This window comes from Heterocephalus glaber, unplaced genomic scaffold, assembly GCF_053883595.1.
Source record: "Heterocephalus glaber isolate CG9 unplaced genomic scaffold, H.glaber_assembly_v1.0 deba00001442, whole genome shotgun sequence".
NCBI classification, from domain to species: Eukaryota; Metazoa; Chordata; class Mammalia; order Rodentia; family Bathyergidae; genus Heterocephalus; species Heterocephalus glaber.
In genome coordinates, this window is record NW_028258296.1 from 11,244,836 (window position 1) to 11,262,005 (window position 17,170).

The 17,170-nt window shown below is 38.2% G+C and overlaps 1 protein-coding gene across 11 annotated transcripts in view; it reads right to left on the reverse strand.

Annotated features, from left to right (window-relative positions):
* The window catches only part of LOC147827592 (uncharacterized), a 148,412-nt gene that overhangs the window by 55,912 nt on the left and 75,330 nt on the right, over positions 1-17,170 (reverse strand). For 3 of the 11 annotated variants that reach the window (XR_015451925.1, XR_015451923.1, XR_015451922.1), the window contains exon 3: positions 6,471-6,608. The exons of 3 other annotated variants lie outside the window; for them this stretch is intronic. Coding sequence is in view for 4 of the 8 variants with exons in the window: in XM_087212914.1 (XP_087069040.1) it covers positions 4,280-4,361; positions 6,471-6,577 (189 nt within the window). In the remaining 4 variants the exon portion in view is untranslated. Of the gene's footprint in view, positions 1-4,279; positions 4,362-6,470; positions 6,609-17,170 lie in introns of all 11 variants that reach the window. 5 more of the 11 variants (XM_087212914.1, XM_087212913.1, XM_087212916.1 and 2 more) reach the window with 3 other exon arrangements.

Genomic DNA, 17,170 nt, shown 5'->3' on the forward strand with positions numbered 1-17,170 from the left:
AGCTTTTAATAATTTACTTAACAAATATTTATTGAACATCTATTAGGTACCCAGCAGTTTCTCTAATGGTTGAGATTCCATGAAGAAAGAAAAATTTGCAAAATTCCTATTCTTGTTGACTTACACTCAAAGAAGTTTCAGCTAAAACAACAGAAAGGTCATGAACAACATGAAAAAAACTTTCGTGTCTTTTGTGTTACCCAACGTTGCTGCAAATACACTACACTAAACTGAGGACCAACTTCTGAACAGTTACTGTCTCTTGAGCTGTCACCATGTATGCTAAGTAGTGTGTCCAACATCTTTTCACACATTTTCCAGCTTAATCTCATCTTTTTTGCTCAGTTTTTATTTTTTATTACTACATGTTTACAATACAAAACCTCATATACCTTGTGGGAATTTGGTACGTGTACACTACATATCTCAACTCTTTTTTTTCATTCCTTTCCTTTCCCCTTCCTCCCCTTACTCTCTCTCTTGATCCCCTTCTTATTTTAAAATGTCTGTCTCCCTACTTCCTAAGATCTCTTTTATTTTGACCTTCATTTATATTTTGGGTTTCTCATATAAGACAAACCATGTGATATTTAAGCTTGTGTGTCTCATTTATTTCACTTAACACTATAATCTCAAAGTGGACCTATTTCCTACAAATGACTCAAGTGTATCCTTCTTTATGGCTGAGTAGTACTCTATTGTGTATAAATGCCACATTCTCTTTATCTATTCTTCTGTTAATGGACAAATAGGCCGCTTCCAAGATTAGCTATTATAAACTGTGCTGCTATTAACATGAGTATGCATGGATCACTGTAATATGATGTCTTTAACTCATATGAGAAGATACCTAGAAGGGGAATAGTTGGGTCAAATGGAAATTTCTAATTTGAGTTTTCTGAGGATTAATCTTCATCTTCAAAAATCCCCACTCTATTGATAAAGAAGTAGAAATTTGAAACTTAAGATAAAACATTTGCAGAGTTACAGAGATGGCAGATTTAACAAAGGTCTCTCCCCGCTGTAAGAATACCAAGCAACTCTCCACTGAGAGCTTAGTAGCATTTGTTCAGCATTTATCCAGCAAATAGTAAATGAGTGTCTTATATGTGCCACTCATTTAGTATTTGCACGATTTTAAACACTTAAGATACATCCATGAATAGAAAAAAGTAAAGATCCCTTCTTTGGTGGAGCTTATAATCCCAGTTGGAGCACACAGGTACTGTAAATAAACAAACAAATAAGTAAATGCCTATTGTTAGAAGACTAACATTAGTTCACTGGGAAAAATGAAGCCTAAATTTTTTTCTAAGCAATTTGAGTTTTTAAGTGAGAAAGAAAAGTTTCTACTTCTTCAGTTATAATTTAATAAAGGGGATTCGAGGACCTGTGAGTTAGCAAAACACCTCGGAGGAATTGATGGAGCAGAATAGAGTGAAAGAACTGACTTCTTATTAAAGTCAACTGACACCTGTCTGCCACCTCCATGAGAGGCAGACTTCTGGTAAAAGATTTGTGAGTTTGATGGTGAGGAGCTCGCAAATAAAGGACAGAGCAGGTATTGGTAATGGCCCAGCTGGAGTGCAATAAACACACAAAAAATCACATGCAATTTGATGACATTTATCCACTTTGGCTTCCACTGAGAAGCACGCCAAACCCCAGACATCAAAATGAGTAAGGTTGGTGAATAAATACCCATCATTAAATTTCCAGTGTTTTAATAATTGTCCCTCTTCCTGGAGACACGATTAAGCCTCCCACAACAGCAACACGTCAACAAAGTTACTGGGCATCAAAGTAAAGGAAAGTAAATTTGAAAAAGAGAAAGAGAAAGTAACAAAGGAAATCAAAGAAGAGAGAGAAGGAAAGGTAGAGATAGCACAGACTGGAGGGACTCTCTTTGGTGGTCATTCTCAACCACTTTCCAACTTCTGATGATCACTCGCAGGTACTAGACGAAGTAGTAAGCAGAACTTTGGGTGAGCAGGCCATCCTCCTCATTCCTGGGAAGAGACAAGCTCAGTCCAGCAGAGAAAAACTGCACTAACAGGAAACATAATTCCACCCTTGCACCTAGCTTGCTTCCTAGAGCGGGAGGAGTACATCTTCATCTCACAAAATACGGTGAACATCATCTCTCCCTGGGGAACTGACTACCTTTGGTCCATATTGCTTTTGCAAGAGAAAAAAAACTCAAGCCTTTCTTTTAACAGTACATTAAAGGGTCCCGGAGTTATAATGGGCCTCCTCCTCCGTCCGAGTTTCTTAGAACAGTTGAAAAACTCAGAATACCTTTATATCTGTGGAGCTTCAGGGCATAGCCCAAGAAACAAATTCTTAATTATTGGCTGAGACAAAGAGAAATGACTTGGCCACACAATGGTGAGATCAAAGTCTATGATTCAGACACAGATTCCTTCTTCATTTTTCCTGTTTATAAATTGAAAGTATACTTCCACCTGCCTTGCAAGCGCAAGAACCTGAGTTTGATCCCTGGTACCAAAAAAAAAAAAAAGAAAGTATACTAGAAGGCTAATTCCAGAATTATGTCTATATTCCCTACCATGGTATCTCTAAGACCGACACACCTAAAAAATAATAGCACTTAAGAAGTATTTGACCAAAGAAATACAAGTAAATGAATTTATTAATATCATTTTGCAGCCAAGCATAGTAGCACTTGCCTGTAATCCCAACACTCTGGGAGGCTGAAGCAGGGTGATTACAAGCTCTAGCCCACCCAGGGTAACTTAGCATCTTAACAAGACCCTGTCTTAAGATTAAAATATATATATATATGAAGTACTGTATATGACAGCATTTTATGTATATCTATGTTTTCCTGAGTTAATTATATGTCCTATAAAGGTAATGTGACTCAAATTGATCACACTGCATGCCTTATTATTTACTTTTATATTACTTCATCTTATTAAACAAAAATATCAGTTGCTCTCTGGCCAACATAAAACAAATAAAAGTAATATTAATTGAAGATGCACTAGAAGTAGCATATGCCATAGGCCGTCATCTACAGCATCTCATTTTTTCCAGAGAACTTTGATAAAGGAGCTATATTATAAATTCCCTTTTTACAAAAGAGAAAACATAAGTTTAGAGAGATTATCAACTTGCCTTACATTATGAGATTATATAGCCAGTAGGCAGCAGAGTACAGTTCTAAATCCACTTTGAAGTTCATATTCTCTCTTTACTATGTCAAATTGTCAAAGGGAAATATAATCAAACTGCAAAACCAAAGATTTCTCTGTCAGACAAAGAAACTTCTCTCCAGTGCTTGTGTGGCTGAGCAAGCACCCATATGTTTACACTGCAAGAATTCTAGCAAAGGAGAAAAATGCTGAAGCAAAAACCCCAAAACATTTTTCATTAAAGATTTTATTCTATAGTAATACGTTAAGAAATTGTTCTTTCTAAGAGATCATTTCATTGTCAATGCTGATTTCCTCCTTGTGCTTTGGCTTGGTTTACCTTTGTCAGATTAATCAGAAGAAAAAAACGCAATTCAAAGAAACTCACAAACGGAAGCAGATAATACAGAGAAGAGAACTAGAGAGATCCTGAGCCACATCCTGATAAATCCACTGACATCCACCAGGGAAGACATGAAAAGAAAAGCTTTCTTGATGAATACCAGTTTCCTGGAAAGGGCCAATTATGCTCTTGTCTTCCAGAAAGTTACTTAGAAAAGCCAGCATGACCCCTGCTTGAGTCTCCTGTGAACAAACTCTGGAAGACGTCCTTGGAAGTGTAATTCTATATGAAATTGAACAATCCTACAGCAATTAGACTGATTGTGAATTTAAGTCTTAGGGAAAATGTCCAACACTGGTAAGAAAAGTTAACATTATTGGTGTTTAAACCACTCGTTTCACTTGCACATAGATGTTAGGCACACAATTAGATTAACTATCAGAGATCAAAGCGAAATGCTTCTGTCTGTGTATGTCTGTGTGTCTCTCTCAAAGAAAAAAAAACCCTCACCAAAAAAAATGCCTTGTTTTTCAACAGGTCTAATGTAGAAAATTCCTTAGGATAAATATGCGCTGAGTTGAAGAGGAAATTTTTCAGCAAAAATTATTGTGAGAAACCTTCAGATACAAAGTGCTTTGATTATCTGATCAAAGTATTCACATTGGTATGGAAATTCTCTATAAATAAGATCCTACCAAAAGTAGATATTAAGACAGGAACACTGATAATATAACTTACTAATTGATAATATAACTTACTATTGAGAATCATAACTTACTTAAAAGTGGTGCATGCTTTCATTACCAATCTGTACCGTGTGGCAGTCTCCTTCCCTAAAAAGACTGTAATAAATAATTTCTCTGTAAAAGAAGATATTTTAAAGCACCATGAATTTCATAAATAGGCAAATGACTATTTAGTTGGAGAGATATTGAAAGATTATATGTCTCAAAATATATTATCCTTTCTTCTCATGCACATACAATTCTCAAACTAAGAAATTCATCAGGAATGGCACTTTTTTGGTCTAAGATATAATATATATTAATTGTCCATGCAACTTCACACCTCTTTTCCTAAAAGCAGAACTGAAGATAATGGTCAGAAATTGGATCTATTTTAGTATGAGAAAGAATAATATTTTGGAATATATCCACAGGAAATAAATCAGATTGCTACATCAGTCAGATGACAGAAAATATGACAAAAGAAATTTGGAGTAAAGGTAAATATTTCTAATATAATAACACAATTCATCTATATTATTTAGCAAATGAAATAATGCCTGCAAAGCTCTCTGAATGCCTTGAAAAAAAAGCATAAAATATAGTTAGTAATGATAGCTATATTGTCTAGTGCCTAAACACATCGTGCCAGAAAGTCCCATTAGGTCATTCAGATCACCCTTTCTCTCCTAGTAAACCCACAAAAAGCTACCACGTGCCAGGCAAGGAGCCAGAGCAGCCTGCAAGGACTGTATCCAAGCAGAATTCAACTTGGGCAGTGCAACAATCTGGTTTACATGTTTTTAACAGTCATTTTTCAGACACTTACAGGAGAAATAAATTTAACAATTATCTCTAACTCCTGTTCCTGAACAGTAGGGAATGAAAAGACTGCCACCTGCCTAGGATTTGAGTTTCATAAGCATAGTCCTTACATCAAAGCTTCAAGGGACAGGCTTTGAGGGAAGGCACACAAGATCAAGAGACTGAACATTTAAAATATGACGCAAAACCTACAACGTAAAAAGGGATCAAGTGCCCTCTTTATTCATTTACAATTCTGAAAGACCTTAGTAAGTTAGGCTTAAATTTACTGTATATCTAGGAGATGCAGACATACCTTGTCTAAAAGGGAAACAAATGTATTTCATGGGTTTTCTTATATTAATAAAAGTATTCTGCAAGGTGCTTTGAGATGTAGAGGTTAAAGATGACTGTAAAGCTGTTTAAAATATTCACATTCCCTAATATTGTGAGAATATGAGTGACTTTGTTGGCTGTTGTCAAACAATTTTTCCTTATTTATTCTTTCCTGGTGCTATCAATATGAAAAAGAGCTATGACACTTTGTTGTTAAGCTGTAAAGATCAAAGGAACATGCATGCTATCTTTTTTTATTCTTTCTATTCTAGAGGCAGTTATTTTTATCTTAGCACAGATCAGGCAGCTGAGATAAAAAATTGTTTTAGTGATTTGCTCAAGGTTACACAATAAGCAAATAGAAGAAATAAACATCAGATCCATGCCTCTGGACTCCCACTCAGCGGCAGTTTGCCTTACAACCCAGAATTGCTTATCAAGTAAAGATATAGACAACCCGTGTTTGCATATTTCCTAAATGTACTTGATTTTATTATTAAGCTAAATTGCAATAATTTTCATTGAGGAGAGCAGAATAAAGATGCAGAGTACGACTTTTACGAGGTCCACACTAAGCAAAGTGATGAGAGGATTGAAATTGTCCCTAGGTGTCGCTAAGAGTGACCGTTTTGCTTGTTCAAAGTGATTTCTTTAGTCTGGACCCAAACCTGTGAAACTGAGTCTTCGCAAATTTCAGGACGTGTTGATGCAATCCACATGCTGTGTGCATAAAAGTCTGCCTAATCCACAGCCCCAGGGGCAGGTGGCTCCTTTGATCTTTCCAGTTGTAAAGGAAACATTTGGTAATCAGAGTGAAAAGAGACTCTGGCCCAAAACAGGAAGGCATTTATACAATGACACGAAACTCTTCTTTTTCTGTCTAAATCTCTTTCCAGAATGAGGAGAGTCTGCAAGAGAATCCTTGGAGAACAGAAAGCTTCAGAGACAAGTGGATCTTTCAACACCAATAAAAATAAAAGCTAAAAAATTAAAAGTAGCTCTTTCCATGACAACTTGTGACAGAAGGTCCATGCTAGTGTACTTCAGTTAGACTTTGCTGAGTAACAACTACCCACAAGTTAACGTCTTCAAAGCATGTATTACCTTTCATTCTCTGAGGCCTTGTCTGGGAGGTGCCTCTGGTACCCTCACCTATGCTTGCTCTTGCTGCTGCATTAACCTGGAGACTCTTCTGGGGGTCTGTCAACTCCCTGGTGATGAGAGAAGTCACATCACAAAAGTCTGTAGACACAAAGAAATATAAATCTTTGGAGGTCATTTTGGAATAATCTGTCACATTGGGGTTTTCAAGATCATCTGGGAAACTTTTGAACAAAACCCTAACAACTGGTTATGATGCCTAAAGACCTTGATTTAAGTGGTCTGGGGTAAAACCTAATCATTGACATGTTTTGAAAACTCTCCAGGTGATTAAAATCAAGCCAGATTTAAGAAGCACTGCTTTATATCGTAGTGATTGAATTTCAGCGGTTCCAGAATGAGTGAGGATACTTTGCAATAAGTATTCTATATGAATATAAGCGATGGAAAATACATTAAAATAGAAGCCAGAAAAGGAAGATAACACATGTGGCCCCACTGCCTCCCATGGCCCTGTAGGGTACCTGGGCAGCCTACCTTGAGTGTCTAAGACTTGCTCATGTGTTCTATGTCCCTGAAGGTAGTCACGCAGCCTGCCCTGCCTGGCACTGTCCAGTAAGTTGTTTCTGAAAACACCCAGACACGCCTGCCTACTCCCTCATAGCACCAGGAAGAAACCAGTCAGCTTGCTCTAAGGAGCTTGGTCCACTCAGGCCCAAGAAGCAGAGGAGCAGCTCCACACACCCGTGCTCCTCCAGGTAAAGCAGCTGGACCACCTGCTCTGAGGGAGTCGGCCTTTGCAGGGCCACAGAGGCATCTGCACAGTCCTTAACACTGACAGAGGACCCACCTGGGTCCACTCCTCGTGTGGTCCAGCCCTCACACGGCTTCCTGGCACCCCACCCCCGATGAGGCATTCTCTACCACACCTGTGTGGAGCCATCTACGAGGTTTCCACACCAAACCTGTGACGGCCCATGGGTGATCCACGTGTACAGCTGGATGTAACATACTCAGCAATGCCGGGGAAACCACCTCACCTAAGGGCATGGCAGCCACGCTTGCAGGGCAGCTCCCAACCCCTGTGGCCTAGGCCACTGACAGACATCAGACACTGCTCATACATCATTCATGTGGACTACAGCCAAAGAAGCTTGATGGATGCTACACAAAAGTGCCCATTTGGAACCAAATCCAACACAGCCTAGCCAAATGACACCCTAGAACATACTGCCAAGAGAAATTCTTTTACAACCAAAGTCACCCTATAAAATTGGTAGAGGCAACTGGTCTTCTGGATGCACACGTGCCTAAATTGGGACAGAAGCATTGAAAGAAGAAGATAATATAGTATCTCCAAAGGAACAAAATCTTCTAGCAAGAGATCCCAAACAAAAGAAAACTGATGAATTCCTGGCAAGTACTTCAAAATAATGTTTTTACAAATACTTACTAAAATGTAGGGCAATATAGACAATCTAACAGAATTTAGCAGAAAATTCCTGATCTGAATGAGAAATTCAGCAAAGAGATAGAGATCATAAAGGAAGAACCGAAGAGAAATTTTGGAGATAAAGAACTCAATAAATGAAATAAAAATACAGTTGAGAGCCTCAGCAGCACAGTTGATTAGGCAAAAGAAAAAAATCTGAGGTCAATTACAGGATTTTTAAATAACCCAATTCACGAGGATGGGGTGGGGGGGTGGGGGGGTGCAAAGAGGGAGAGAGGGTAAGGAGTGAAAGAGAGAGGGAGGAAGGAAGGGAGGGAGGAAGGAAGGAAGGAAAAATTAAAAGAATAATGAAAACCTTCAAGACTTGTAAGACACCATCTAAAAAACAAAACTTGCCAGGCATAGTGGCCCATGCCAATAGTCCCAGTAATAAGAAGGTAGTGCATACCAATAAGGGCCTTTATCAAAAATAGAAAAATATCAAACAACCTGATGATACAACTAAAAAATACAAAGACAAGAACAACCTAGATCTAAGCTTTCTATAGAGGAAAATATAACAAAGATCAGAACAGAAATAAGAAAACAATAAAGACTGAAAAATAAGAAAAAGAGAAGACACAAAGGAGGCATTATAATGATAGCTCAAAAAGACAAAAGATCATTAGGGACTATTATGAACACAGGCATGTTTAGAAATTGGAAATCTAGAAGATGTGGATACATTTCTAGACATACATGACCTACAAAAATGGAATCATGAGGGCATAGAATACCTGAACAGACCCATAACAAGTAATGGGATTGATTCAGTGTATTAGTCATGTTTCCAATATTGGAACAATATACCGGAAAAACACAAAAGAGAAAAGATTTAGTTTGGCTCATGATTTCAGAGGTTCGAGTCTAGGATCAACAGACACCAAAGTAGAAACATGGTGAAGGGGCATGGTGGAGAAAGCTGCTCACCTTGTGGCATCCAAGAAACAGAGAGCAAGGAAGTGCCTTCAAAATGATGTGACTTTTAAAGATATGGCTCCAGCGACCTACTTCCTCCAACCAGGTCCTATTAGCTCTGGACTCAATAATGGATTAATCCACTGATGACCTTACCATCCCCAATACAAGAGTCTCTGGCAGACTTCATACTCAAACCCTAAGAATCAGTAATAAATTCTCCCCAAAAGGAAACCCAGGACCAGATGGTTTGACTGCTGCATATGAGTAAGTGTCTAAAAAGCCTAAAACCAATTCTATCGGGAGGGTGTGGTAGAGCAGAGCTGCTTACTTCACCGTGATCAGGAGGCACAGCGGGTAACAGCGCCAAGGAGCCAGGGACCAGGGAAGACCAGCTATAGCACCCAAGGCCCCTCCTCCCCAACCCACCCAGGTGTACGCAGAAGTGTGCCTTACGAATCTCCTGGGAGGACCCTAAAGCCCATAAATTGACACTGGACCTTCTCAGCCCACCTTTTATCAACCTGAAACCAAAGCCATCTCCTTATGCCATATTTCACCTCCAGATAAACAATAACTCCACTAACATGCTGTGAGTATGTGTACACAGCTGGAAACACTATAATCCCTTTGCTGAAGTCTTAACAGTTTCAGCATTTTTCGAAAGTCAAAGTCAAAGTATTTTCTGATACAAAGAAAACTCTTTGCTGTAAACCTCTGTAAAAATCAAAAACAAGTTACATAATCTTGAAGTACAAGAGCACAGGAAAAGCATTCTCATTCCAAAGGCAGGAATAAGGAGATAGAGAAGAACAAGACGAAGGCAAAACCAAAACCCAGTATGGAAAACATCCAGCCCTATATAGCTTCATATTTGGCATCTGGGCACACAACAGTGAGATGTGAGTTCCATGGGGCTTGGGTGGCCCCACTCCTATGGGTTTGGTGGTTGCAGCTCATGTGACCTCTGTCTTGGGCTGGTTCTATTCATGGGCCTCATCTTACTTAGCAGACATTCCACAGTCCTGGTATCTCTAACTTCCTCGGGTACCTACTGTACCTGCAGTTTCATTCCTGCAACTTCATATACTGCTCCCACGGGGGTTTCTGGTCTAGCCTCCCTGGCATTCCTTTGAAATCTAGGTGTAAGCCTCCTTAACCTCCAGCTTGCATTCTGCATTCCAGTAAAACTAGCACCACATCAACAACCAAGGTCTCATGCCAGCAGGAGCAGTAGTCTGGCCCCCTGATACGGCTGCAGCAGCCTGTGAGTGCCTTGATGGCTACAACAGACAGTGAAATGAATCCTGGAAAACCAACTCCCCAGAAGGCCCTTCTGGAGCAGAGGACTCAGGGACTCTCTTCTCACGTAAGAGATTCACACTTTCACACTCTTGTGCCTGCAGTGAGTGGGATCTTGCTGATTTGTGAGAGACCTTCAAGGCATCTTTCTTTTTGTCTCTCTGCAAAGTACTTGGTTTTTTTTTTTTAATGGGCTAATCTTCTCAGTAACCACACCTTATTTGGCCCCAAATTTACACATGGTTGCTTTTGAATCAAAATTTAAGTTTTTCAAATTGTTCTGCTCTGTTTTTTGCTCACAATTCTCACTGTAAATGTGGCTTAAAGTATCCAGCAGTACCCAATGCCACAGCCTGAATGTTGAGCTGCTTTGAAACTTCCTTTGACAGGTCAATTAGCCCACTGCCCTTAATCTCAGCCTACTACAAAGTCTCAGGACTTCAGGAAAATGTAGATAAATTTTCTGCCAGAGTGGAACTCATAGAGCCTCTATTCTGACTGCCAACTTTCTCTTTCCAACTGAAACCTCTTGTACCTGGCCTTTATGGTCTGCATTCTTATCAGCATTCTGGTCTTCTGAGTTATTACCAGACTCACACATCAGATCTACATACAGTATTCTAGAGCTCCTCCAGCCAGCATTTCCAAACCTTTCCAAACTCCTCTCACAAACTACTTTCAAAAGCTTGAAACCACATGGTCCTGTATAGTCACAGGAATGGTCCCAGTTCTCCAGTATTAATTTTCTATATTAGTCAGCTTTCCCATCCGTGGGACAAACTACCTGACACCCACAACTTAAAGGGAAAAAGATTTATTTGGCTCACATTTTCAAGGGATTCATTTCATGGCTGGCTGGCTCCAAAGTAGAAACATTGTGATGGAAGTGCATAGTGGAATAAAGTTACTTGGTTCATCATGTTTGTATAATTTCTGTGGTTTCTTCTGCTGGTAACTTTTAGTTTATTTCCATGTGATATAATAAGACACTAGAAATCATTTAATTTTTTATACTTATTAAGACTTGCTTTATGGCCTAAAATATCTATTTTGGGAAAAAATTTATGAATGGCTCAAAAGAAAATATATTCTAGAGTTGTTGGGTAGAATATTCAGTGGACATCTGTTAAATTCAAGTCCCTCTGCTACACAGTGTAATTTAATTCTGATATTTCTTTGTTGATTTTTTTTTTTGCCCAGATGACCTATTTATTGTTGAGAGCAGGGTACTAAAGTTACTCACTATTATTGTACTAGAACCTATCTGTCCCTTTATGTCCAGCAACGTTTGTTTTATGGAATTGAGAGCACTAAAATTTACCATTGTTATATTTCTTGGTAGATCATTTCCTTTAGCAGTAAGTAATGACCTTCTTTGTCTCTTTTGGCTTGAATTATAATGCAAAAATATTAATCAATTAATTAATGTATTTAATTTGGTAAGACTTACTATGTTTTCTTCCCTGTATCCCTCTTCAAAAATATTTATTTTAAATTAAGTGGCCCTGAAACATGCAGCTGCAATAGCATATTTTTCCACTCCCCAACTCTAGAAGGCTCCACTAATATTGTAATCTGAAAACAGTTTTGTAGCCCTGGAGTTTTATTTCAGCTTTCCTTCTAGTAAATTCAAATAAGACAATATCAAATGATCTCCTTTATGGGAACATGGAATTCACAATCAATGTATTCATAAAATTATTTTGACATGAATAGCTATCCTTTTGTCAATAAATATGCGGTGATAGTATTTTTCAATATTTAAAGATTATTTAAAAGTGAATGAATGTAGCTACTTAATAATAATTAACTTAATCATGTACAGATATGTTCTATTTGGTAGGGAGGAGAAAATATGCTAGGTCCCAGGTCTGGACATATTCTTTACTTTGATCAATCTGATTATTCATCCATCACCCATTTTATCCTTTCTAACATTCCACTCTGTCTGGATCCTAGGGACCAACACAGCCTAGGAAACATCATTTTGTCCCACACACTTAATGCCTTTTTCTTGGTTTAGATTTCTTCCTGGAGAGCCTAAAGGAAATATTTAGCAATATGACTTCATCACCACAGCCTCAGCTTATTAGACAAGGATGGACACCAGGTCCAAGGCTAGTTCTTTTCCACCCATGGAGTAATGCTTATCTGAGGCAAGAAGAAATAGGGACTATAGTAATTGGTGATAGAGCTTCAATTGGACAATCATGCCCCATGTTGAGGCATGTGAAGGATGGAGAAAATGAAAGTAGGTTGCTACAGAAAAGAAAGAATTAGACACCTTCAGAGAAACATAAAGAAATTAATCTTGAAAAATATGTGGGCACAGAGATAAAACATAAAAAGAATGTATTTTCCAATGCTGAGAAATACGAATGAAAGCTTTTTCTCATTCCCTATCATTAGATGTCCATAAGATTATTAACTATATCCTCATAATAGCTTTCTTTTTCTTGAGCTAGCTTTAATGGACTTCCCTTTTTATTCACAAAGGAGCTGTCGTTGGATAAGTACAATATCAGTCTAGGGCCAGGGATTTAGCTTAGTGGTTCCAGCACCTGCCTCGCAAGCGGAAGGTCCCGAGTTCCATCCCTGGTACCAAAAAAAAAAATATATATATATATATATATCAATCTAGATAACCTGTGGTGTTATTTGGGTTCTAAAAGTGCCTGTTATGATTAAAATTACTACTAAAGGCAGTAAGGAATAGGAAGAACAGAATCATGAACTCAAGCCAAAAACCTTATGAAGTGTGACGATCAAACCATAAGTACCCCGTACTCAAGTTCATGGGTATGGCAAAATATGCAATAAAATCAGAATTATGACTGAGTAGGACTGATTTACACTTACGTCAATGGGTAACTAGGCTGTTTAGGTCAATCTTACTAATAACAACCAGGAGAGAGGGAAACAAACAATGGTTTCTTTGGGAATTTTTTTGTTTGTTTTGTTTTTCCTTTTTTCAGTGCCATGGATTGAACCATGAACAACTTGGGCGGGTATTCTACCTCTGATTTAACCCCAAGTCCCTAGGGAAACAATTTTAAAATATCAATTAGACCATTTTATAAAAGATGGCAATGAGAATTTGTGAAGCCAAAATCAAGATGAGGAGCCAGGAGAAGGGATTCCAGAATTCAGGGGCACTTTGTCTTGGGTGATGGCTAATTCCAAATGACAGCATAGTGACTGACAGGCTAAGAGCTTGAGAAGCTAAGGAAAGCTCCCAGGAGCCTCATGATTCAAGAGGATAAAATGCAAGAGTTCAAATATATCCAAGGAGGGCTATTGAAACCTCCAGTGCTTACTTGGGAAAATGAAGGATTACACGCCAATGTGTAAGAAGTAGAAACACTTCAACAGAACCAATACTCAGCTTTGGATCGTGTTGAACTTTGCTAGAATAAGGTGATCTTCCTTTAATTTGACCACCTGTCAGAAGTAAAAGTAAACCCTCTCTGGAGGATAAAAAACATCATTTAGACCTTAAGGCACAATACTCAACACTTAAGTCAAAACAACAATGCATAACCAAACAAACCAACGAAAACAGACTTGAATAAAATGGGGGAAAAACAAAAAGAAAATACAAGCAAATCTACATGATATATAAATATTGTAGTTTTGAATACAAGGTATAAATCACTGATTAATGTGATTATGTAATTTAAAGGCAAAGAATTCTAGAACAAAACATTAAAATGAATGAGTTTAAATACTCATTGATAGACTTAATATACAGACTAGATATAAGTGAAGAAAGCATTTGCGTAAGACAATGTGATATAAGAATATATCCAGTCTGAAATATAAAGGGGAAAGATATGAGCTAGAGAATAAACGTTTAATATACATGTAACTGGAGTCAGGATGGGGGGTGTGAATCAATAAAAGCAATAACAAAGAAGCAATATGGGGTGAGGAGCAGAGCTGCCTGAAGCCTTCCGGCTGCACCACCCCCTTTCGGGCCTTCCAGCCAGGAGTGCTCTGGTGAGGAGCGGATCCGTGCAGGCACCTGCAGCACCAGCCCAGCCCCCTGCTACCTCTGGCCTCCTGTTTGCACCTATACCTAGATCTACACCCCAGAGGCACAGGGGTTCATAAAGGCCATTGTCCTGAGCTCCAGAAGATAGAGCAGAAGTGAACAACAGAAAGAGGGCCTCCCTCAGGCTCCTTGATGAAAATTGAAGCCCACTGGAAAAGGGAAGAGAATTTTTGCAATAAAGGCACACCAGACCACCATGTGTGGTAACTTGGAGGTATCATCAGCTCCCATCAGAACCTGGACTATCTTCAGAGGAAAGGCGCCTGGAACCTGTAATAGAACCTTGCAGAGTTCAACCCTACAGGAGGACAGGGAGCTCAACTTGGGACTTGCAGCCAGAAATCTGTCTGAATCTCACAGGTCTGATGCTGGCTTGCTGAGACTCATTGAATTATATCTGCACACTGCTGCCCACGTTGTCTATTGTGACAGTGGAGACATACCCTAAAGGAGGCCCTTCATTTTTATTTTTTATTTTCAAAATTATTTTTTTCTCTTATTTTTAGGTTTTAATTTTTAGTTATTTCTTTCTATTCTTTTCAATTTTTTCTTTCTTTTTTTTTCTTTTCTTTCTCTCTTTCTCTCACTCTCTTGCTCTCCCACAATGTTCTTCATCTCCTTTTTTGTTCCATTCCTTCCTTAATTTGGATTTCTTCTTTCTTCTTCTTTTCTTCTTTTTCCTCTCCAGATTGTCATTAGTTTCAAAGGAAAGTGAATACAGTTTCTAGCTTTCTTATTGCTGATAGGTTGTTCTGTCCTTGTCTTTGTTCTTTCATTCTGTCTTTTCCTCTTTTCTTCAACAGTTTCCTAGAGTTTGTGTGATCTTCCTGTGTCCTCCAGTCTCACTTCTAACCTTTCCCTATCCTTCTACCTACCTATCCCTCCCTCCTCAACTTCTTCTAAGTCCCCAACCTGAATGGTAAAGTTGCTATATTGAAGAGTTTATTCGCTATAAACATATTTTGGGCTGGTCCTCGATTTTGATTTAATTCACACAGTTAAAAGTGATAGATTAATAACTACCACAAATTGTCTTTTCCTAAGCTGTACTTTATACTATTGTTATTGCTGATTGTAACACTTGGGCTATGGTGTTGTGATTGATCTAATCGGTTATCTTTCCTAGTATAATGAAAATGAGATAGCCCCAGAGTCATTAGAGACTCAAAACCTTAAGACCAGCTATATACACTTCTGAGAGGGAATCATTCCATAAGGGTTCTAAATACAAGCAACAAAGATACCTACAATAAGCAATACTGAAGTATCAACCCAGGAACTCAACCAAGGACAGTACCAACAACAAAAATAGAAATGAGAAGACATTTAAGCAAGGCACTATTGCAGACTTCCAGCTCACCAAAGGCAAACTCTGGAGGAAACGAGGTGGAAAAGTCTGATAATCAACCTGGACCCCCTGAACTGATAGCACAGGAAGTAACAAAACAGATGAATGAGGTTCTAGAAAAATTCAAAACAGAAATAATTTCCCAGATAACTACAGAGATGCTGAACAGAATAAAAGACATGATTAGAGACTCTAGAAAAGAAACAGATAAAAAAAAAATAGATGAGTTCAGGACCATGATGGAAGCCATGAATGCCCAGTATACAAAAGAAATGGAAATCATGAACACCCAACAGAGGAAAGAAATGAATTCATGAAACAGATTCAAACAGATATCCAGGAAATTAAAAACTTTATTGAAAGTATGCACAGCAGACTGAGCCAATCTGAAGACAGAATATCAGATGTACACGACAGGATGGCGGTCAGTGACCATGAATAGAGAGATCTTTTAAAACTAGTAAGGGACCATGAGACATCAATCCAACAGCTCCTATATGATGAAAAGAAGAATAATATAAGGCTGATAGGAGTCCACAAAAAAGCAGGAGAAAGTACAAATGACATTAAAAAAAAAACTGTTAACAGAATTAATGACAGAAAACTTCCCAAACAGAGCAAAAGAATTTGACATACAGATAAGTGGGGCACATTAGGACTCCAACTAGCCATGATCAAAAAAAAATCTACACCTAGACATATAATAATCAAGATCCCAAAACCCAACAGAAGAACAAAATACTACAAGCAGTCAGAGGAAAAAAAAAATCACATGCCGAGGAAAGCCCATCAGAATCACAGCAGATTTTTCAACACAAACCCTCAAATCAAGGAAAGACTGGGTATTTCAAGACCTAAAAGAAAACAACTTCCAACCTAGACTGATGTATCTTGCAAAACTACCTTTCAAAATTGATGGGGAAATAAGATACTTCCATTGACAAAGAACAACTGAGAAACTTCATGAATACCAAACCAGCACTCCAAACAATTCTAAAAAGTATCCTAGAAAAATGCAATGAAGGTCACAACTCCATGAGGCCCAACAGAGCAAATCCATCAAGCAAGGCAAGAAATTAATGGGAGAGGGAGAAAAAAATAAAAAAGAGCCAACAACAGGAAAATAACATGACAATGATAAGTCAATGCATATCCATTATAACCATAAATTTTAATGGCCTCAACTCACCAATCAAAAGAAACAGACTGGCAGAAAGGATTAAGAAGCAAAATACAAAATATGCTATATACAGGAAATGCACCTAGTTCTAAAAGAAACTATTAGACTGAAAGTAAAAGGATGGAAAACACTTTTCCAAGTGACAAGAACCCAGAAAAAACCAGGGGTAGCTATTTTATTTGTAGACAAAGTAAATTTCAAATCAAAACTAATTAAGAGAGACAAAGAAGGTCACTACATCCTTGTAAAGGGAACAATCCAAGAGGAAGAGATGACAATCATAAATATATATGCACCAAATACTAATGCCCTCAACTGTACAAAACAAGTATTAGAGGACATGAAAAACCAAATAAGCACTAATACAATTGTAGTGGGGGACCTCAATACCTCACTGTCACAAATAGAT